Source organism: Bactrocera tryoni, chromosome 3 (genome assembly GCF_016617805.1).
Source record: "Bactrocera tryoni isolate S06 chromosome 3, CSIRO_BtryS06_freeze2, whole genome shotgun sequence".
Taxonomy (NCBI): domain Eukaryota; kingdom Metazoa; phylum Arthropoda; class Insecta; order Diptera; family Tephritidae; genus Bactrocera; species Bactrocera tryoni.
In genome coordinates this window covers 42646481-42664843 of record NC_052501.1, presented here as the reverse complement: position 1 = coordinate 42664843, position 18363 = coordinate 42646481, and the positions used below count along the sequence as shown (strand labels likewise).

General features: G+C 37.0%; 5 protein-coding genes across 8 annotated transcripts; 3 read left to right on the top strand and 2 right to left on the bottom strand.

The window, feature by feature from the left end:
- Positions 1-27: 27 nt before the first annotated feature.
- On the bottom strand, positions 28-2228 carry LOC120770576 (inorganic pyrophosphatase). Its single transcript, XM_040098156.1, has 6 exons — positions 1895-2228; positions 1466-1584; positions 936-1331; positions 727-878; positions 552-661; positions 28-214 (listed from the first exon to the last, which is right to left on the bottom strand). The coding sequence occupies exons 1-6, from the start codon at positions 2211-2213 to the stop codon at positions 183-185; spliced, it is 1128 nt and encodes a 375-aa protein (XP_039954090.1). The 5' UTR covers positions 2214-2228; the 3' UTR covers positions 28-182.
- Positions 2229-2531: 303 nt separating this feature from the next.
- Positions 2532-6793, top strand: LOC120770575 (E3 ubiquitin-protein ligase ZNF598). The gene is made up of 8 exons (XM_040098155.1): positions 2532-3039; positions 3127-3272; positions 3417-3725; positions 3794-4048; positions 4127-4356; positions 4422-5536; positions 5600-5797; positions 5874-6793. The coding sequence occupies exons 1-8, from the start codon at positions 2818-2820 to the stop codon at positions 6105-6107; spliced, it is 2709 nt and encodes a 902-aa protein (XP_039954089.1). The 5' UTR covers positions 2532-2817; the 3' UTR covers positions 6108-6793.
- Positions 6794-7098: 305 nt separating this feature from the next.
- LOC120771406 (phosphoglucomutase-2-like) lies at positions 7099-11617 on the top strand. The gene is made up of 3 exons (XM_040099380.1): positions 7099-8133; positions 10627-11185; positions 11261-11617. The coding sequence occupies exons 1-3, from the start codon at positions 7144-7146 to the stop codon at positions 11527-11529; spliced, it is 1818 nt and encodes a 605-aa protein (XP_039955314.1). The 5' UTR covers positions 7099-7143; the 3' UTR covers positions 11530-11617.
- A 2336-nt stretch (positions 11618-13953) lies between these two features.
- Positions 13954-16215, top strand: LOC120771886 (phosphorylated adapter RNA export protein). Its single transcript, XM_040100145.1, has 5 exons — positions 13954-14217; positions 14310-15126; positions 15195-15286; positions 15359-15629; positions 15684-16215. The coding sequence occupies exons 1-5, from the start codon at positions 14167-14169 to the stop codon at positions 15902-15904; spliced, it is 1452 nt and encodes a 483-aa protein (XP_039956079.1). The 5' UTR covers positions 13954-14166; the 3' UTR covers positions 15905-16215.
- Positions 16216-16235: 20 nt separating this feature from the next.
- Positions 16236-18206, bottom strand: LOC120771887. Of its 4 annotated transcripts, none has more exons than XM_040100148.1 (3): positions 17406-18206; positions 16867-17354; positions 16236-16800 (listed from the first exon to the last, which is right to left on the bottom strand). In XM_040100148.1, the coding sequence occupies exons 1-3, from the start codon at positions 17626-17628 to the stop codon at positions 16540-16542; spliced, it is 972 nt and encodes a 323-aa protein (XP_039956082.1). In that variant the 5' UTR covers positions 17629-18206; the 3' UTR covers positions 16236-16539. The 4 variants fall into 4 exon arrangements, with proteins under 4 accessions (XP_039956082.1, XP_039956083.1, XP_039956081.1 ...); XM_040100149.1 differs by having other exon boundaries at positions 17412-18206; XM_040100147.1 differs by having other exon boundaries at positions 16867-17576; positions 17647-18206.
- Positions 18207-18363: the final 157 nt, after the last annotated feature.

Below are 18363 nucleotides of genomic sequence, written 5' to 3'. Positions count from 1 at the left end.
GACTTACTATAATAATTAAAGAAAACATTTTTATGTATGCCCACACATATATAAGTTTATTGGTAATGTGTATAGCATATTTACGAATAGTTACACTTTTATTTTATTGAATGGAAAATATATAGCCCGACGCCAGCGTTGTTTGTAAGGCCAGTGTGTCACTGTATCACAGAATTTTTGCCTTACTTCAAATGTACAAAATGCCATCTATCAACTGCAAGAAAAAAGAAAAAGCAATTTTATTCCAAAAACATGTTTTATTATTTATAACAACAACTAAGAATATACAAAATAAATATATTTGCGAACATTTATAAGAACTAAATTCACTTTGAATGCATATATACAACACAAACTACCAAGAGAGTTTCAAAAAGTAGTAAACATTTTTGTATAGTTTTAGCTATAGGAAATTGATAATTATAAAGTAATAAATATATAGAGTGTCTCTTTGTGATTATTTTCTACAGCTGTGCAGTTAATAATAAGGAACATTACAAGCAGGCAAGCGTGCATAATTTATAAGTGGTTTTTGATGTATGCAATCTTACCTGTATCCGACAATTCTTCGGGCTCACCACCTTCAGGTGCTGACGAAACAATTTGTTCAGCTTCTTCAAGTTTAATGTATCCAGGTGTATCACTGTTTGATGTATTAGTGCTGCAAAATTAAAAGATTATAATTGAAAAATTCAATTCATTCACAAATCGACATTGAGTACTTACATTGAAATTTCGCCACCGTCCAATTCCTTTGTAATTAAACCTTGCCAAAACTTGTTTGTTTCCTCAATGATATTGTTGGCAAAAGCAGCGCATTTGGCATCTCCATTGAAAGCGAACTTATTTTCGGGCTTGCCATCCGGAATTTTGTAGATCTGCAAGTAAATGGTGAATTAGTATATGTGTACCAACTCGATTTGCGCATATTTTACTTTGAACCACTCGACAGTGGCGCGCAATAGACCTGGGAAATATTTATCAACGTCGCCGATATCATTCATTTTTTCAGCCAATGGATCATTGACATCAATAGTAATAATTTTCCAATCGGTTTCACCTTCATCAATCAACGCAACTGTACCCAATACCTTAACTTGTATTACTTCACCACGTTTTGCAACACGATAACCAATTTCCAAAACATCAATTGGGTCATTATCACCTTTACAGCCGGTGGATGGCTCGATATGTCCAGGATTCTCCCATGTTTGTGGGAATGCGCCATAGTTCCAAATGTAACCTTTGTGTGGGAAACAGTTAGCTACAAAGCGCAGTTTACCCTTCTTAACATCCTGTTTAATGGGATTCAGTGGGGTCTTTGTGCTAATCTATAATTAAAAAAAAATTATTTATTTGCTGATGAAACAAGCTGCACGCAACATGCGCATTTATTATACCCTGTCAAAGTGGGGTAATGCACGCTTACAAATTGCAATTACTATTAGACATTTATTTTGTTTACCTCCATTTTTGCGTTTGTCCATCTAGGAATTTCCACAACCATGTTAAGGATGGTTTTCGTGTCATTGGCATACAATGGAATGTCGTGCAAGGGCGAAACGATAGTTCCAGCCGAATTTTCTAAATAAGTAGTAAATTAATAAGAACATATCTAATACTATCCTTTAAAGCTTAGATTCGAAAGATTAAATTAACCAAGAGTTGACAAAATAGTTTTCACGCACATAATAAATTATTTTAAAATTGACCCAGTCGGTACCAATCAATTGCACCCAATAAATTATTTCATAATGCTATTAAAAACTACTACCGGCTTATCAATATTTGTATTATATAACAATCCGACTTAATAGGATGTTTAAATAAGCAAAGGTCAACTGTTTATAATAATTTATGTTAAACTACATATCTATGTGGTCAATATAGTTACTTATGTAGATGCTGTAATTAGTTGAGTTAGGTGCTCCTTTTTCGATGATTGTATATTCCGACATTTTATAGCTGTTCTTGTTCTCTTTGATCTGTTTCGAAACTTGAGATAATGCTATAGAATGTGAAATTAAACGCTTCTGAAAAGACTGTGAGTAATTTTCAGGATTTATTATAGCGAACTTTTGATATGCCGACGTCAACTGCAACCGTTTTAACACGTGTGTACTTCGACCGAAAAACGAAAATTTAGTGAATGCCAGTGAACAACAATTTGCCATGGCAGATTTCGACTTCACAAAGTGGCGCGCCGTTCTCATTTAATCACTTTTTTCGCCGTCATAAAACAAAACATAACGGCGGCGCTTCATTCCGCATTCTTCGATGGATTCCAATTGAGGTATTCACACAAGTTGAAATTGAGTGCTTCTTTTAGTGTTATAACATTTTTCTTGAATTTGCTGTCACAACTGCATATCTGCACATTTAATGAAAATGAAGAAAAATTTTAGTTTTATTTTAACTATACTAATTCAGTCAAATTATATAAAATGTTATTTGCAAATAGATTTGTGCACTTTAATTGGCATCACTTTCAAATTCCACGTCATCCACACTGTCAAATTGGATTTTACAAAGTTGTACAATTTCATCAACGTGTTGTTCGTTTACTGCGTATTTTACACCAATTTAACTAGAAATTTAGATACTTGTGCAACTTCTTTTAACAAAAAGAAACTTGTGTTTCGTTGACAATTGTTTATTATAAATATCTGTATTGTATTTATTGGTAATTTGCCATTTTGAAAGTGACGGTGGCTGCTCACTGCCAACGGATAACAAGCCCGTTCGATAAGATATATTTGTGCTATAACACCTGCCCTTCACTCGACTTAAGCAGCTGTTGCTTTATATTTGTCCAAAATGAGTACAGGTGAAAAATCTGCTAATGATTCTGGAAACAACGCAAACAAACAACCATCAAGTGAAGAAACGGAACATGATGCTTGTGTACTTTGTTGTAAAGAAGTGGAAATCTACTCCATTGGTGAATGTGATCATCCCATTTGTTATGAGTGCTCCACACGTTTGCGTGTACTTTGCGAGCAGAATGAGTGTCCCATTTGTCGGCAAGTGTTGTCTAAAGTGAGTTTCAATTTGTAATCACCAATGTTTTTTTTATTGCTACAGAAAGCTAACTTGCTCTGTTATATATGTATATATTTTTACCAGGTGATTTTCTCCTTTGATAAACTGCCATATCGTACACTTGAATCCAAAAATCGTTCAGGGTATTATAACAAGAAATATAAAATCGGTTTTTACACAGCGAAAATACAGCAGGCGTATTTTAATTTATTAGACCATCCGTGCCCAAAGTAAGTCTAAATTTTAATATATTCTCAAATATATGTGTATTTATAATACATATTTATATATATCTATAAGCGTATAAATGTATTTAATCTAGTCTGTCAAGGTTATGTATTTTTTGTTTTTTGTTTTTTTTTTTCAATATACAGATGTAATGTGCCGCCCTTCCGAAGATTTAAAGACCTTGAATATCATGTGCGTAAAGAACACGACTTGCATTTCTGTGACCTATGCACAGAACATTTGAAAATATTTACCTTCGAGCGGCGCTGCTACACGCAAGCCGAACTAGGTTTACATCGCACGAAAGGTGATCGTGATAACCGTTCACATCGCGGACATCCGCTTTGTGAGTTCTGTAAGAAGCGCTATTTGGATCGCGACGAACTGTTTCGTCATAAGCGTCGAGAACATTACTTCTGTCACTTTTGTGATGACGAGTCCAATGACTTTTACAGGTATTTAACATTCTATTGATCTGGAAAACATATTATTTATGAAATTACTCGTATTTGTTATGTCAAAGGGATTATGATGCTCTAGCTAATCATTTTCGAGAGCGTCACTTCCTTTGTGAGGAAGGCCGATGTGCAACTGAACAATTTATTGGAGCATTTCGCACTGAAATCGACTATAAGGCTCATTTCGCCAGTGTTCACGGTAGCACTTTGAATAAGCAAGAAGCGAAGAAAACTCGAACAGTGCAATTGGAAATAACACTTGGGCGACCAGCACGGCCTGGACTGCCAGACGGTGGCATCACCAATGTCCGTTCGCGTGTGTGAGTATTTCAGATTTATTCCTTGTAGGCTATAACAGTTAGTACTGAATTGAAATTTTTCGCCTTTCTTAAAAATAGCCCTGATGACTACAATGCACCCGCAGAATCTTCTACATCTCAGGCTGCACAGCAACGCTCCATAACAATTGACAGAAGTAATGAGGAAGATTTTCCGTCATTGGCTGGCACTAGCGGCGGTCCCAGCATGCCTCTGGTACCAGCAACTTTCACCCGATTACGAAGTGGCGCTTCCGGCTTAGCTCGTACAAAAGAAAACTTTCCTGCACTGGGAGCCGGCGGTGGAGGAGGTATTATCATTATAATTATACTCCATTACGTCGTAAGCATTCTGATTGTTGATTGAATATTTTAGAACATAATGAACAACGTACGCATCAAGCAGCACCACCTATATCTACAGTTTTACGTAAAGCACCCGCTGTTTCGAAAGGCGCCATCAGTCGTAGCTCTGGTGGTAATGCATCATCTAATGGAGCCACGGGTATGGTACTTCATGTCTCCAATCGCCCAACATCTAGTGTAAACCACAATAGCGGAGCTGTGTCAAAGAAACCCCATGCGTTGGATTTCCCAGCTTTACCAGCTTCGGGTAAATCGAAAAAGCATCCCCCGCGTAATCCCATCGATGAAGATATGTTGCCTTCTGGTGCACATATACCGTTATCAAATGTGTCGGCGAAACATCGGCCACTCGTTGACGATTACGTGTCGGTAGCAAACGCTAGTAGTTTTCAAAAGATCCAAACCGTGCAAAAAGAAGAGCTTGATGCCAAAAATCGAAAAGTCTCCGAACAAGCCAGTGCGCCAAAATTGACGTCGCAAGATTTTCCCTCGTTGGGTCTAGGCTCTTCATCGAAATCCAACCACGTACAAGCGAATAATTGGGCAAAAGGACAAAAGCAGTCTGATAAAAGGCAACGCGAATTAGAGAATCGAAAAGCTAAAGTAGCACCAGCGCCATTATTATCAAAAGAAAACACCAACAAACAAATCGTAAATACAACGAACAAAAAACAAACACAGCCAGCAGCTACAAATAACAAAATAAGTACAAATGCTACAGAAACATGTGTAAACAAAAAAGATAAGAAATCAAAAGATAAAAAGGAAAAATCGAGTAGTGATAATAGCAATCAACAGCAGAAGTTAAATGGAAAATCTAAAGAAAAAAACAACAATACTAATAACAATTCATTGAAGCGTGATCAAAGCTCTACCTCACCTACATCATCGCTGGACAATGGCAATGACAACGACGGCATGCCGCAAATGCGTCCACCACCTGGCTTCGCACAATCATCTGCAAACACACAACCACCACCAGGGTTTCAATCAACCAACGTTACAGTCAATTCTATAGCCAAGTCACCCAACAACCTCACCTTTACAAGCTCGTTTGGCGAAAGATATAGCATTGTGCGAACGCATCCCTACATTCAGCCAACAGATGCTGTCACTCGCAATCAGGTAAAAAGAATCATATTTTATTCAGGAGAAAGAAATAAAATTTACAAATATGTATTTTACTAGAAACTAGTTTCCCACTTTCAAGATGCCTTAAAGACGCCCGAAGCTATGGAAGAATTCCGTTATATATCGCAAAAATTCAGAGAAGGCGTCTACAAAACTCAGCCCTACTACGAGCATTGTCAGGCGGCACTTAAAGATAGATTCGATGGCATCTTCCCGGAGCTATTAGCTCTACTGCCCGACATTAATAAACAGCAGGTGAGTAATTCTTGACACTATTTCTAAACATTTGAAAAAAAAACAAGTTACTAAATTACGCTACGCCTTACTTCAGGAACTATATCTGGTGCATACGCAACGTTTGAAGACACTTTCACCTGAACAACGCCAAAAAACGCAAAAATTAGACGTGTGTTCGATTTGCAAGCAAGTGCTGATGTCCAGCGATCTGCAGAACCATCGCAAACAACATGAACTTAAAGAAAACTTTCCGATGCTTGGTGATGGCAATAGTGCCAGTAGCATGACAAAAACTGCCACGCCTCTAGCTGGAAATGCACGCAAATAGTTAAAAAGTTACTAAGTTAACAGTAGTGAAAATTAACAAAATCATTTGTGTTAAACAGTTTCGATATCCAATTACAAGAAATGTAATCATCAAACGTACGCCAAAATGTGCATTATGAATTTCGATTAATTTGATATATAATTTTCAATAAAAATATGCATATGTTTATACAGCACATCACGACAAATGGAGTACTGCATATACGTACCATATGTATGCATGTATGCATGTACGTATGTATGTAATGCATGCAATGTTAAACCATAAGATACTAAAAGTGTGTGCGGTCCTTTACGAGGGAGGTCAATTTTTGCAAAACAAAAAATACGAATTATGTAATTTGTATTATTAGTTGCAAATGAGATTAACTAAGTATTAAATTAGTTTAAATTGCATAGCAAAATGTTATTATAAAGATAAAATATGTAATATAAAGCAATAGTCACTTAAACTTTTAATGTCTGTACAAATTTAATTTGAGTAAAAACCTTGCACTATCTAATGTACGTAAAATAATAACAATGAAAATAAAATACATACATATATTTGAGATAAAATGGTAAAACATGAAGTATATAAACTGAATTATGAGAACAGCAGCTGTGTAATGTTGATGAGTGTACTTTTGGAAAACCATTGTTATTTTTAATATGAACTGCCTGTAGTGGAGACGAGAAAATCAGAACTCACACTCGAAATAAACATACATATATCCATATGTATGTATGTATATGCTTGAATTTGTATTTTGATAAATTGAATCGTGTACAAACACTTTATTTTCTATAACATTGTGCGCGTTTATTATTGTTTATAATTCGCCACTCGCTACTTATAAACCAATAGTTGTGAAGAGTGTCAAAGTGGTGTCAAAAAAAAATACAATTTTTCAATTTGCTTTGAACGTTACAAAATACACACAAAAAATTTATTAAAAAAATATAAAAATTTAATTATACGAAAATTTAAAGCAAAAATTTCCGTCATATTTAGTAAAAATAAAATAACCAATTAATCTAATTTCTACGAAAACAGGATGTCATCGCCAGAGTTACAAGCGAAGATCGATCAGTGGCTAAAGTGGGACAAATGTGAAAAGACGCGCAATGAAATTCTCAATCTAGTTCAAAGTAATAATTGGAATCAATTGAAGCAGGTACTGCTACAACGTGTGGAATTCGGTACAGCGGGTTTGCGTGGGCGTATGCGTGCCGGTTTTAATGGCATGAATGAACTGGTCGTGGTGCAGGCCGCACAGGGCCTGTCCACATATATGCGCACTCAGTTTAGTGAGAGCGAATGTCGAACGCGTGGCATAGTCTTCGGCTTTGATGGTCGTCATAATAGTAAACGTTTCGCTGAGCTCTCTTCCAATATTTTTGTACGTGCCGGCTTCAGAGTTTATCTGTTTAGGCAGATGGTGCTCACACCGATGATTCCCTTCAGCATAAAACATTTCAAATGTCTGGCTGGCGTAATGGTCACCGCTTCGCATAATCCGAAGGATGATAATGGCTATAAAGTGTATTGGGAGAATTCAGCACAAATAGTGCCACCGCACGATAAGCACATACACAATAGAATACTCGAAAATTTAGAACCATGGGAAGATTCATTCGATACAAATGGCTTATATATATGCACTTGTCTATTGGCTGATCCAAAGGATGCTATAACCGCCTATGTGCAGCGTGTGCAGGCTGGAGTGCCGCAGGAATTCATCGATATCAATAGTCGAAGTGAATTGCGTTTCGTCTATACGGCAATGCATGGTGTTGGTTATCCATTCTTGCAAAAGGTATTCGAGGCTGTAAGAATTAAGCCAGTAATTTATGTGAAAGAACAAAATGATCCAGATCCAGAGTTTCCCACAGTTGCGTTTCCAAATCCAGAGGAAGGTAGAGTCGCACTAGATATGGCAATCAATTTGGCGGAAAGAGAGGATGTAGAATATGTAATTGCAAATGATCCAGATGCAGATCGCTTCGCTTTGGTGACAAGAAATCCCATGACTAGAGAATGGAAGGTACTTACGGAACATTGTTTTTACAAAGTCAACATAATTTTATAATTATAAATCTTCTTGATAATTAATGCTAAAAATGAACCTAGCGATTATTCAAGTGATCTTTATTTCTTTTATAAGAGTTTTATCAAAATCGACAAAAATCCGGTGCGCAATAATCTGTTTCTCTCGACCTCAGGCTTAGTGCAGTTCTGAGGTTTATTTGAAAAGTTTCACATCCGTTCTTTGTTATAACAGAAAACACCTAAATAGCTATCAAAATCCTAACATACCGGAAAAGCACCTCTGTTGAGGTGAATTAGTCTTGCGAAAGCTGGACGGACAAGATACAGATATGCAGTGGGTCTTCACGTCGTCGGCTTACGCTTGACACCCAACTCCATCGTTTGTAAGCAGCTCAAGGAGCTTACCTACTACGATTCCCCATAGATGGGGACAGTATCCCGCCCTGTGGGTAACCTTTCGTTATACCAAGACGAATCTTGCACACAGTGGTTTCAGCTATCTTAGTACTTTGTAAAGTCTTTTTACATCTGCTTACTGGAGCTGTCACCTTCCTTTTCTCCAGTGCTCTAATCACACTTGCGTGAGACGCATTGTCAAAACCACCTTCGATGTCTAAGGAAGCACATGTCGCCACCTCAATATTTTCCAGTGAATTCATCATTTCAGGGGTACAGAGCAGTGATAGTATATCTACCTGACGTTGTTGTTGCAGTTATTATCGAAACTCGGTTTGGGAGAGAGTAATATGTTAGCTGTCATCGAAATCACAGACTGGGAGTCATACTGCCTAGTCAAGCTCAGTGGGACCAAAGAGGATGCTTGTTGTTCGCATCGAACGAGGTATGGGGGTTATTGTCGCAGTATTGCGTGGGCAGCACGGAGTCACATAATCAGTGGGCCATTCCCTATGTGTCATAAGACCTGAACAGATCTTAAGATGACTCCAACTATCGCACGTATTACATCTAACCGAGGTGGAGTTATGGTGAAGCCTTTTGGCGGGAACGCAGCAAAAAAAACTCAATGCCCATACTGGTCAGGTCATGCTGCTGGGTGTCAGGGTTAGAACCTCAATAACAGCCCTTGGCCGGATAAAACCCGGGTCAATTCCGGTATCATAGAACCTGCTGTTGTGGAAATTGTAAACTTACCTGCTCTGTACGCGTGCTGATTTACATGTAAGGGTGCGCTCTTCAGTGCTTTCTGTCTCATATCTTTGTCTATAATCTTTTCCATTCCTTTTAGTACGAAGGAATTGAGACTAATAAGTCTGAAGGATTTAGCCATTGAGTAGTATTTCCTTCTTATATTAGATATAAAGATTACCCTTTTATTCTCCACGGTTCTGAGATATGCGTCATAGTAAGGCTATCTCTCATCAGCCCTCAAGGTGTGGCAATAGAACTTGCCCTCTTAGTTACAGAAGTGCTGGGAAGATGCTATCCTCCCCTGGTAACTTCTAGGGTATTTCCAGAAGGAAGTCAGTGCCCACTTGATTGCGTCTGGTGGAATTTGGTCTTCACGAAAGTCTTTGGTCTTTCTCTGGAAAGTACTCAAGCAAGAATACCTTTGCTCTTTTCTCTGTGCTGGTTGTTTAGATCCCATCAGATCTTTTTATGGCTAATGGTGTGTCAGTCCTGCCTCTAGCCACCGCTTTGTGCAGCCTGGCTGCTTCTCCAGCTGAAGAGACGTTTTCACAGAATTTACTGAACTATTGGTTTTCGCAGACCTAATTTTTTTATTATAAGTTGTTTGGAGCTGCTTGTATTTCTCCCAGTTACCAGTAAGTTTGGCGTTATTGAAAATCTACGAACTGATATTTTAAGCACTGAGAGTTTATCGGTCCACCATAGATAACTAAGTTTTCAGGTGGTCGACTTTGCGGGTGGGTTTACTAGCAACATTCTTAATACTTAAATTACTACTTATAATAAATTTTACAGTCCGTGCTGCGATGGCATCGCTCCCCAGTATAAGGAGAAGCTTTTTTCCTCTGCAGTAATCCATCAGTTTGTGAATCACTATGTCTCACTAGAGATATCCCAGATTATCTTGCTTGTCCTGTCCACACGTCCATGGACCCCTAACAAAAGTGCAAGATAATGCAAAAAAGCTATTCAACAGATCAATTTCGATCAACTCTTTTGCTCTTTGCTAGAAGGATGTTGCATTTGTAGGACAACTGATCTCATGATCAGAAAGCAAAGATCAGATCATTAGTTTTAGGACAATAGCGTAGTGTGATCCTGTGCTGTCCATACTAGTCCCGAAATATAAATCCGTCTATAACTAAGAAGTAGATCTCCTCCTACCAGTTCCAGTTCGATCATAGTGTGATTAACCTTGTATACGATATTCTATCGTCAGATTACTGAAAGAAGTGGCGAATTTGTTATACGTATAGTTGTAAAGTTCTGTTTAGGATATTATATCTTCGGTGCGGACAAAGTTAACTCTTTTTCTTGTTTTTTTTTTTTACTTATATAGATATATAAGGGCAATGAAATCGGGGCATTACTTGGGTGGTGGGCCATGTTCTTGTATAAAAACCAAAATCCGTGTCCTGATTTTAAAAACTGCTGGATGATTGCTAGCACTGTTAGCTCCAAGATACTTAAAGCTTACGCGCATAAAGAAGGCTTTAATTTTATTGAAACATTAACGGGATTCAAATGGATGGCCAACGAGGCTGATCGTCTAATTAGGAGTGGCAAAACTGTGCTCTTCTCGTTTGAAGAATCCATCGGTTTTATGTTCGGTACAACAGTCTATGATAAGGATGGTGTTAACGCTGCTTGTCAAGTTGTTACAATGGCCAACTATTTGCATGCGGTCAAGGGTATTTCGCTCGATCAGAAGCTCGAGGAGATTTACAAAGAGTACGGATTTCATTATAACAATGCCTCGTATTTCTTCTGCTATGAGCCAGTAGTGATTAACAAGATTTTCGAAAGATTACGCAATTTTTCCGGATCACCGAAAACATATCCCAATGCGATACTCAATGGGAAATATAAAATTCAATTTATACGCGATTTAACAAATGGTAAGTTCAAAATTTAGGTGAAAATTGCTTTTATTCTATGGTATGTACATATGTACGAATGTCTATATTGAACAGGCGTCGATACCGAGCAACCTGACGGTAATGCAATTTTACCTGTAAGCGCCAGCACCCAAATGATCACGTTCAAATTCTTTAATGGACTCGTCATAACACTTCGCACAAGCGGCACCGAGCCCAAAATTAAATATTACGCCGAAATGTGCGCCCAACCCGGGCAGTCGGACTTCGAAGCTCTCATTAATACCACGAACGAAATGGTTTCAGCTATTATTGAGGAATTCTTGCAGCCAAGTGTGAACAATTTAACTCCAAAGGCGGATTAAACAGTTTTTTCCATGAAACTGATGGAACTTTTAAATCCAAAATAATACAGACTTATATAGTATATTATAAAACTGCACGAAATTACGATTACGATAGTAGAAATTAATTAAAATGTAAAAATAAATATATTTACAACCATAAAATTATATTTTCTTAAAAATGTAACAAAGTAGTGACGTGTTGTTATTGTTTTAGATAGATAGAAAATAATTGAAAATAATAATTAAGAATTCCAGGAGCTTGCTGGGCGCGACTGAGGTGATGAGATTCCTCTCCACGTAGATGGAACCAATGGCCTTGAGCCTGTTTCTACAAATTGCGGGGCAGTCTAGAATCAGGTGTTCGAGAGTTTCCTGTTCTATGTCGTAAAACCGGATTGCGCAAGAAACTATGCTCATGTTGGATAAGTGCTTCCTGAGCCGATATTGTCATGTTTAGAACGCGACAAGGAGACGGAATTTGCAAGGTTGTACCCTCTCAGTAGTAGCTTGACGTGGCGCATTCCTGCTGCCTGGTACCAGTACCGTTCTCTCGGGCAGCTCATTGCCACCTACCCTTTTATGCCACGGCATCCAGATGTACACTATTGCAAACTGATAGGCGGTTCAGCCTTGCTATACACTCCTCCATAAAAATCGATTTGACCTCATAAGCTGAGTTCGCTTTCAGTGCTGCTTGACTATCGCTGAGGATAGCGATACGCTGACTGCGATAGTTGCGATGAAGATTCATTTCTGCACCCTGACTTATAGCAAAGGCTTCTGCTTGAAAGATGATCGGAAACCTTTTATTGGTAGGGATAGTTTGGTGTGCGGTCCCGCAATGCCTGCTCCAACGCCTTCCGGTGTTTTCGAGCCGTCAGCCACTGGATAGTGCTGTCTCTCAGTAGTAAGTTGAGCGTGAAAGAGTATTTCTAACCTTCTTTGTAAATTATACACTCTTCGTAACGCCGTCCCTTGGAAGAAGGGCCAGTAGAGTTTCTTCCCCTATGGACTTCATTTGTTTAGACGACATTTGAACCGTTATAGTTGTAACGTAATGCTATTTGTAGGGAGTACAAATTAATTATCTTCGAAATCATTTAATGGAAGCCACAAAAAAAGGTAATGGAAATAGAAAAATGAAAGTAATGTGAGTAGGCTTGAGGTCATGAAAAGAAGTGGTTAGTATCATCGCATTCATTCGGCATTAAGCATGCAGAATATGTTAGGTATGTACATTTGTCAGGGTCTATTATGAATTAGTAAGAGTTTAATGCGTTATAACACGCGAAGCCACTTTAGTGTAACGAGACATCTGGTACGTCTTCTGCGGTGGATTATATTTTGATTCCAAGAAAGCCGCTCACTGGTAGAGAGTATAAAAAGGTTTTTATTAGTCCTCTGTGAATGGCTCTTAGTGTTTGTGGTTGCGTCCGAAGCTTAATTAGTAAAGAAAAGCAGGAGCTGGAAACAGGAAAGCTTCTTCGTGTATGTGTTCTTCAGGAGAAATTCGAAGCTTATTTATCTGGATTCAAATATATTTAGGAAATCCGTTTGTAAATTCTGCATAATATGTGACCGGTCGGCCGATTACTTTATATGTAGGCAACATATACATATTCTCTTCTGCTACTTCCGCCGGAAACTTAGAAAAAATATCCGTTATTTTGACAACTGGGATGAAGCAAAAGGTTTTGTGGAAATGACCTTCATCAACATGAGAGTTATAGAAATGGGTAGCTAAGTAAAGGTGTTCTCCGAAAATCAAGTCATAAATATGCGAAATAACTGTCCTTGGCTGGATCACTTCCGGTTCTTCGTATAGTTGGTGCTCCCAATGAGTGAATCTTTTGAAAATATATAAAATATAACAATTACCATTCATTTTGAGACTTCGTATGTTAAATTAAACTTTTGTTTGATCTTGTGAAAGTGTCCACAAATGTTAAAAATCCATTGTTAGAACTAAATATATAAAATTGGATGTCATTAAAAACCGTTTTAAGAAAATTATGATGAGAGACAAACTTTAAAGGAAATATTTTGTGAATATCTTGAATACTTGAGCTAAGCCGTATACATATATGAAGGAAAAAGTCTTAGTAATATGCTAAAATTCCATAAGATTTTTATTTTAAACTAAATTTATTTTTATTGAAAACTAAAGAAGCTTACCACTTGCAGTTTTTTTAAGTACATATAAGAAATATGGTGATATAGATATGTGTGTACATAGCGATTTTGGATACACGGTTTTTAATTTTTTCAAATTAATAGAACTGAGAAAAAACTGATGACTGAATAGATTTGGAATATTTTGATAGAATTGGAATATTTAAAATTCGAGTCTCGATATTTTCGGCATGGACTTACGTTTATTTTGACAGTTATACATCAGCTGATCTGCTTCTGCTGCAATCTGCTATGCAACCCTATACAGCACACACTTTCTCAAGGAAACCGTGCGTTAGGACAAGACGTAGAAATATCAGCATTTTATACAGTGATATAAAGATTTAATTATAAAATTATTTATTACACATCGTATTTTACAGTGAACTACCAATAGATATGTATAATACATTTTACTTCTTGTGAATCGTTGAAAGTGATATCGTCAGTCAAAGTGCAACGCAACACTATCTTGCTGCAATAATGATGGAATTAAACGCGAACACCTACGATGTCGATCTAGAGGATGGAGAGGTATACACATATAGGCACTTGGCACGATTTTTTTTATGTGAAGATATTTCTTAAATTACATTCATGTTTAATTTGACGTAAATCGTTTGCAGCTATCTGCTAGTTCCGATGACGTTTATACACCATTGCAACGCCCAAGTATGCTGTCAATCAACACGACGGTTGCAGTTGATGGGGCGACTGCAAAAGCCGAACAATGCAGTCCATTGGCCACATGTCACGATATGCAACGCGCGTTAGAAGAGGATGACTTAGAGGATATACATGGTAGTAGTGGTGATTCGTCGTCAAGTGAATCTTCCGATGCATGTCTAAAGAAATTATCAACGAAATCGCCACATGAAGTATCAACAGATGCGCATGCACAACGTAAGCGTCGAAAACGTGTACGTCGTACAGTTATGATACGTGTACCACCAGCTGATATGGAGACACAAGAAAAGCGTGCACGATTCAAAAAGTATAATATATGGACAGCTGCATTGCAAGAAGAAGCGTTAACTGAAGAAATGCGTGGCTGTGAAGTTGCACGTTTAGATGGTGCAATCAATGATCGAAACGTTGAAAATTATGACTTTTCCCTGCTTCAACGATTAAATGGGGATAATTGTCTCAAACGCCGACTCTCCAATTCAACTGATGATTTCTCTGATAATGAATTAATGCCGGTGGCAAAACGTGGTCGCTGTGCAAGTGAAGCAGCTGCACATCGACGCTCTGTAAAAAGTCGTTTAGGCTATCGTACAGGTACACTGCGAGGAAGGCGTGGCTCATCACCCACTAGCGACTCGGATACATTATATGAACCACGAATTATACTTGACTTGGAGCCCTTGGAAGGACGTGATCCAGCCGATGTTGCACGTGAAATGTCAAACAAGTTGCAGGAAGAAAAAGATGAATTATTGGGTATTTATATTGTTGTTTTCATTCAAGCTTCTATACAATACTGATATTTTTACAATTCATTCTTGTAGTACGCATTGTCGATGTGTTGGGCACGAAGTTGCCAGTAGAAATTTATAAGGAAACACAACTTATTGAATTCAATGGCGGCATGATGATAATGGTAAAACTTTGGAATAATATTAATTATTGTGCACATATCACGTAATACTACGAAATAACATATTTTTTCTAGAATGGCAAACGTCGTCGTACACCAGGCGGTGTATTCCTATATCTACTGAAAAATCATAAAAGTCTTACATTAGAAGAGCATAAGTCTATTTTTTCTGAAGATCGACAGCGTACTAATAAATGGCGTAAAGAGATGGAATCCTTATCACGTGATCGCAAGGTCGAAGAGTTGAAAAAACGTTTAAGCGAACAAGAGAAAGACTTGCCGGCACTTAGCACCCGAAAAGAACACTTCTTGCTTGGCTCAGATTTAGAAACCCAGCCCGGAAATAGTAATTATTAAAATACCTTTATGAAAATTTTTTCGTAATTTTTGTATATTGCAGTTTCGAATCCACCCCCTTCACCAGTGGGCAATGAACAAAGTCCAGACTATAAAGCGCATGCCATCAATCATGTTCCATCGGATGCTGATAATGATGCCTCACAGGATAAACCATCAACTTCAGCATCGGCATTAGCGGCCTTAACATCTCCATCAAAAGATTTAGTCAGTTATGAGGATGATTTCCTCGATGTTAATTGTGGTGAAATGGATTTATTTTAAACAAAAGAATGACTTTAACGTAAAGTATTGCATAAACAAATGTAGAGTGAAGCATGAAGTTAGAAAAAAATTAACAAAAGCAACGCAAATATATATACACATAACACTTTTCTACATACGAACTAAATATGCATTAAGTATACATTAAAATTTATATCGAAAATTGAAGATTGCTGAAAAACTTTGCATCATTTTAAGTTTGTAAAAGAGGAGGTGTATTTTTTGCAAATCGGTAGAATACGAACTTAATATTTATAAACTAAGATTCGGGTAAATAATTAATATACAAACGTACATACAAAAATTTAAAATATATTCACTTGCGAGTAGCTTCAGTTATGAAAACGCAGTTTGTAAATACAAAACTAGTAAAAAAGTGACAAGTATACATATACATATGTAATATAATGCTGGTCGTTAATTTTATATAAATAGGGTTGAATAGAGAACGAAAAAACAATTCAAAAAGTACATTAATTTATATACAAACGATTATGTAAATTATACACATATGCGTATATTTAAAATGTGTTTATTTGTGGACAAACGTAATTTGCGAAGTCAAATGTTAAAGAAAAACGTTTCTTGTCGTACAAACGGCATTCGTAATTTATTCACATTAGACTAAAATAGATTTAAAAATAAATATAATACATTTCGGTAAATAAAAGTAAATATATGTATATATATACATAGAAATTCATTTTTTGAATATTCTTTGTGGTTTTCAATTCACTAAATTTTGGAGAGTAACGAATTATAGGATTGGTAAAAATTCCAAAAACGAGTAAAATCCAATAGTGATCGTGAAAAGTAATTTTACCATTTGCGGTATTTACTTGCACTATACGTTTTGTAGAAAGAGAATAGAACTTAAACTGTAGAGCAATAATGAACTAAAAATTGAAATTTTGTGTCAGTAAGTTAATTTCACCATTAAAAATCGATATTTAAGGGGTTACCCGGTTTTCATCCATGTTTCGGGCATATTCATGCGAATTTGGACCAAGTTTTAGGTCTATACCGTGCATAATTAATAATAATGCTGATATCCCTTCATTGAAAATACAAGCAGCGATTAATGCAGCAATTTGAACGATTATCGACCCAGCTGGAAGTATTTTGGGAGAAATTTTCCAAATCAACTGATTGAAACTTTCATAGTTATTTTGTGTAAATCCTCCAACACACCGCTCCAAAAGCTCATCCTTATTCAGGTCTTCATAAATTGGTTTCATTGCAGTTAAAACATCATCTGGTAATGGAGTATATTGGTGTTCGAACGATGAGAGAGTACCTGATGCTGATGCTCGCTGCCAGGTGCACCACGTGTCTGGATCTTCAGGGCAATTTTGATGCTGCGGGTTTTTGTGTGTAGAACTGAAGTGGTAGTAAGTTGCCCATATCGCATCCCTCATTTTATCAGCTGAATCACTGTTTCTTCTTATCGCTAAGCCATAACATACAGTTAATTTGTCAATCAATTTACTAGTCAATTTACCTTTACCAAAAAGAATTTTTTTTGGAGTTTTTTTGCCATTGACTATTTTTTCCTCAACAGTTCCCATCCTCTTCTGTACGTGGCCAACGCATTCTTTCTTATTGACAACAAAATTTTCACCATAAGGTTTGGCTTTGAGAATACCAGAGTATGTTTTAGAATCCCCATCTCCTATATAATTTACGTACCTCAAGCCATGTTTTACAATAGAACGTTTAAACATTTAAATAATTGAAGATACTTCCATGTTTCCAGATGCTCCAGTGCGATTGGCGGTACATTGTTCATTTTCGAAGTGTTTTTCTTTCCACTCTTCAAATTCTGCCGTTTTTAATTTTTTTTTCAAGACTCGCATAGTTTACAGTATGAACATTTAACAATGACATCCAAGACTTTTCCTGAGTGATATCCGATTAGAGAACTGACACCATAAAGTGATGCAAAACCACGCTTTTTCCACGTCCCACCACCGGAGACAGTCACATCTGTCGTATCTTCCATGTTGTTTGCTAAACTTGTCAATTGCTTTTCCTCTGTAGCAGCAGAGGAGAACAGTTTCTCAGTAACTATGATAATACATTCATGTATTTTATTAACATAAAAGTCGTATGTTGATTGATTCAATAAGGAGCTGCTTAGATCCATCAAACTGCAAAACTTTTTGCATCCAGCAAGACCCAAACCCAATACTCGCATAACAAAAATTAACCGCCGATTTAGTTCATACATTCTGCCAATTTGTTGACATGATAAAATATTTTTTGGCATACATCGTTCACATTCTACCACAAGTTTAAATCCCAGACCGAATTTGGCGCATTGTTTAAAATTTACTTTTCCATTACTATATTCATACATACATATACTATACCTGACCTCGAGCGTCCATCTTTTCAAGGCTGTATCTCCGAAACTATTAGTCGGATCAATTTAAAAATTTAGGGCAATATTCTAGAGA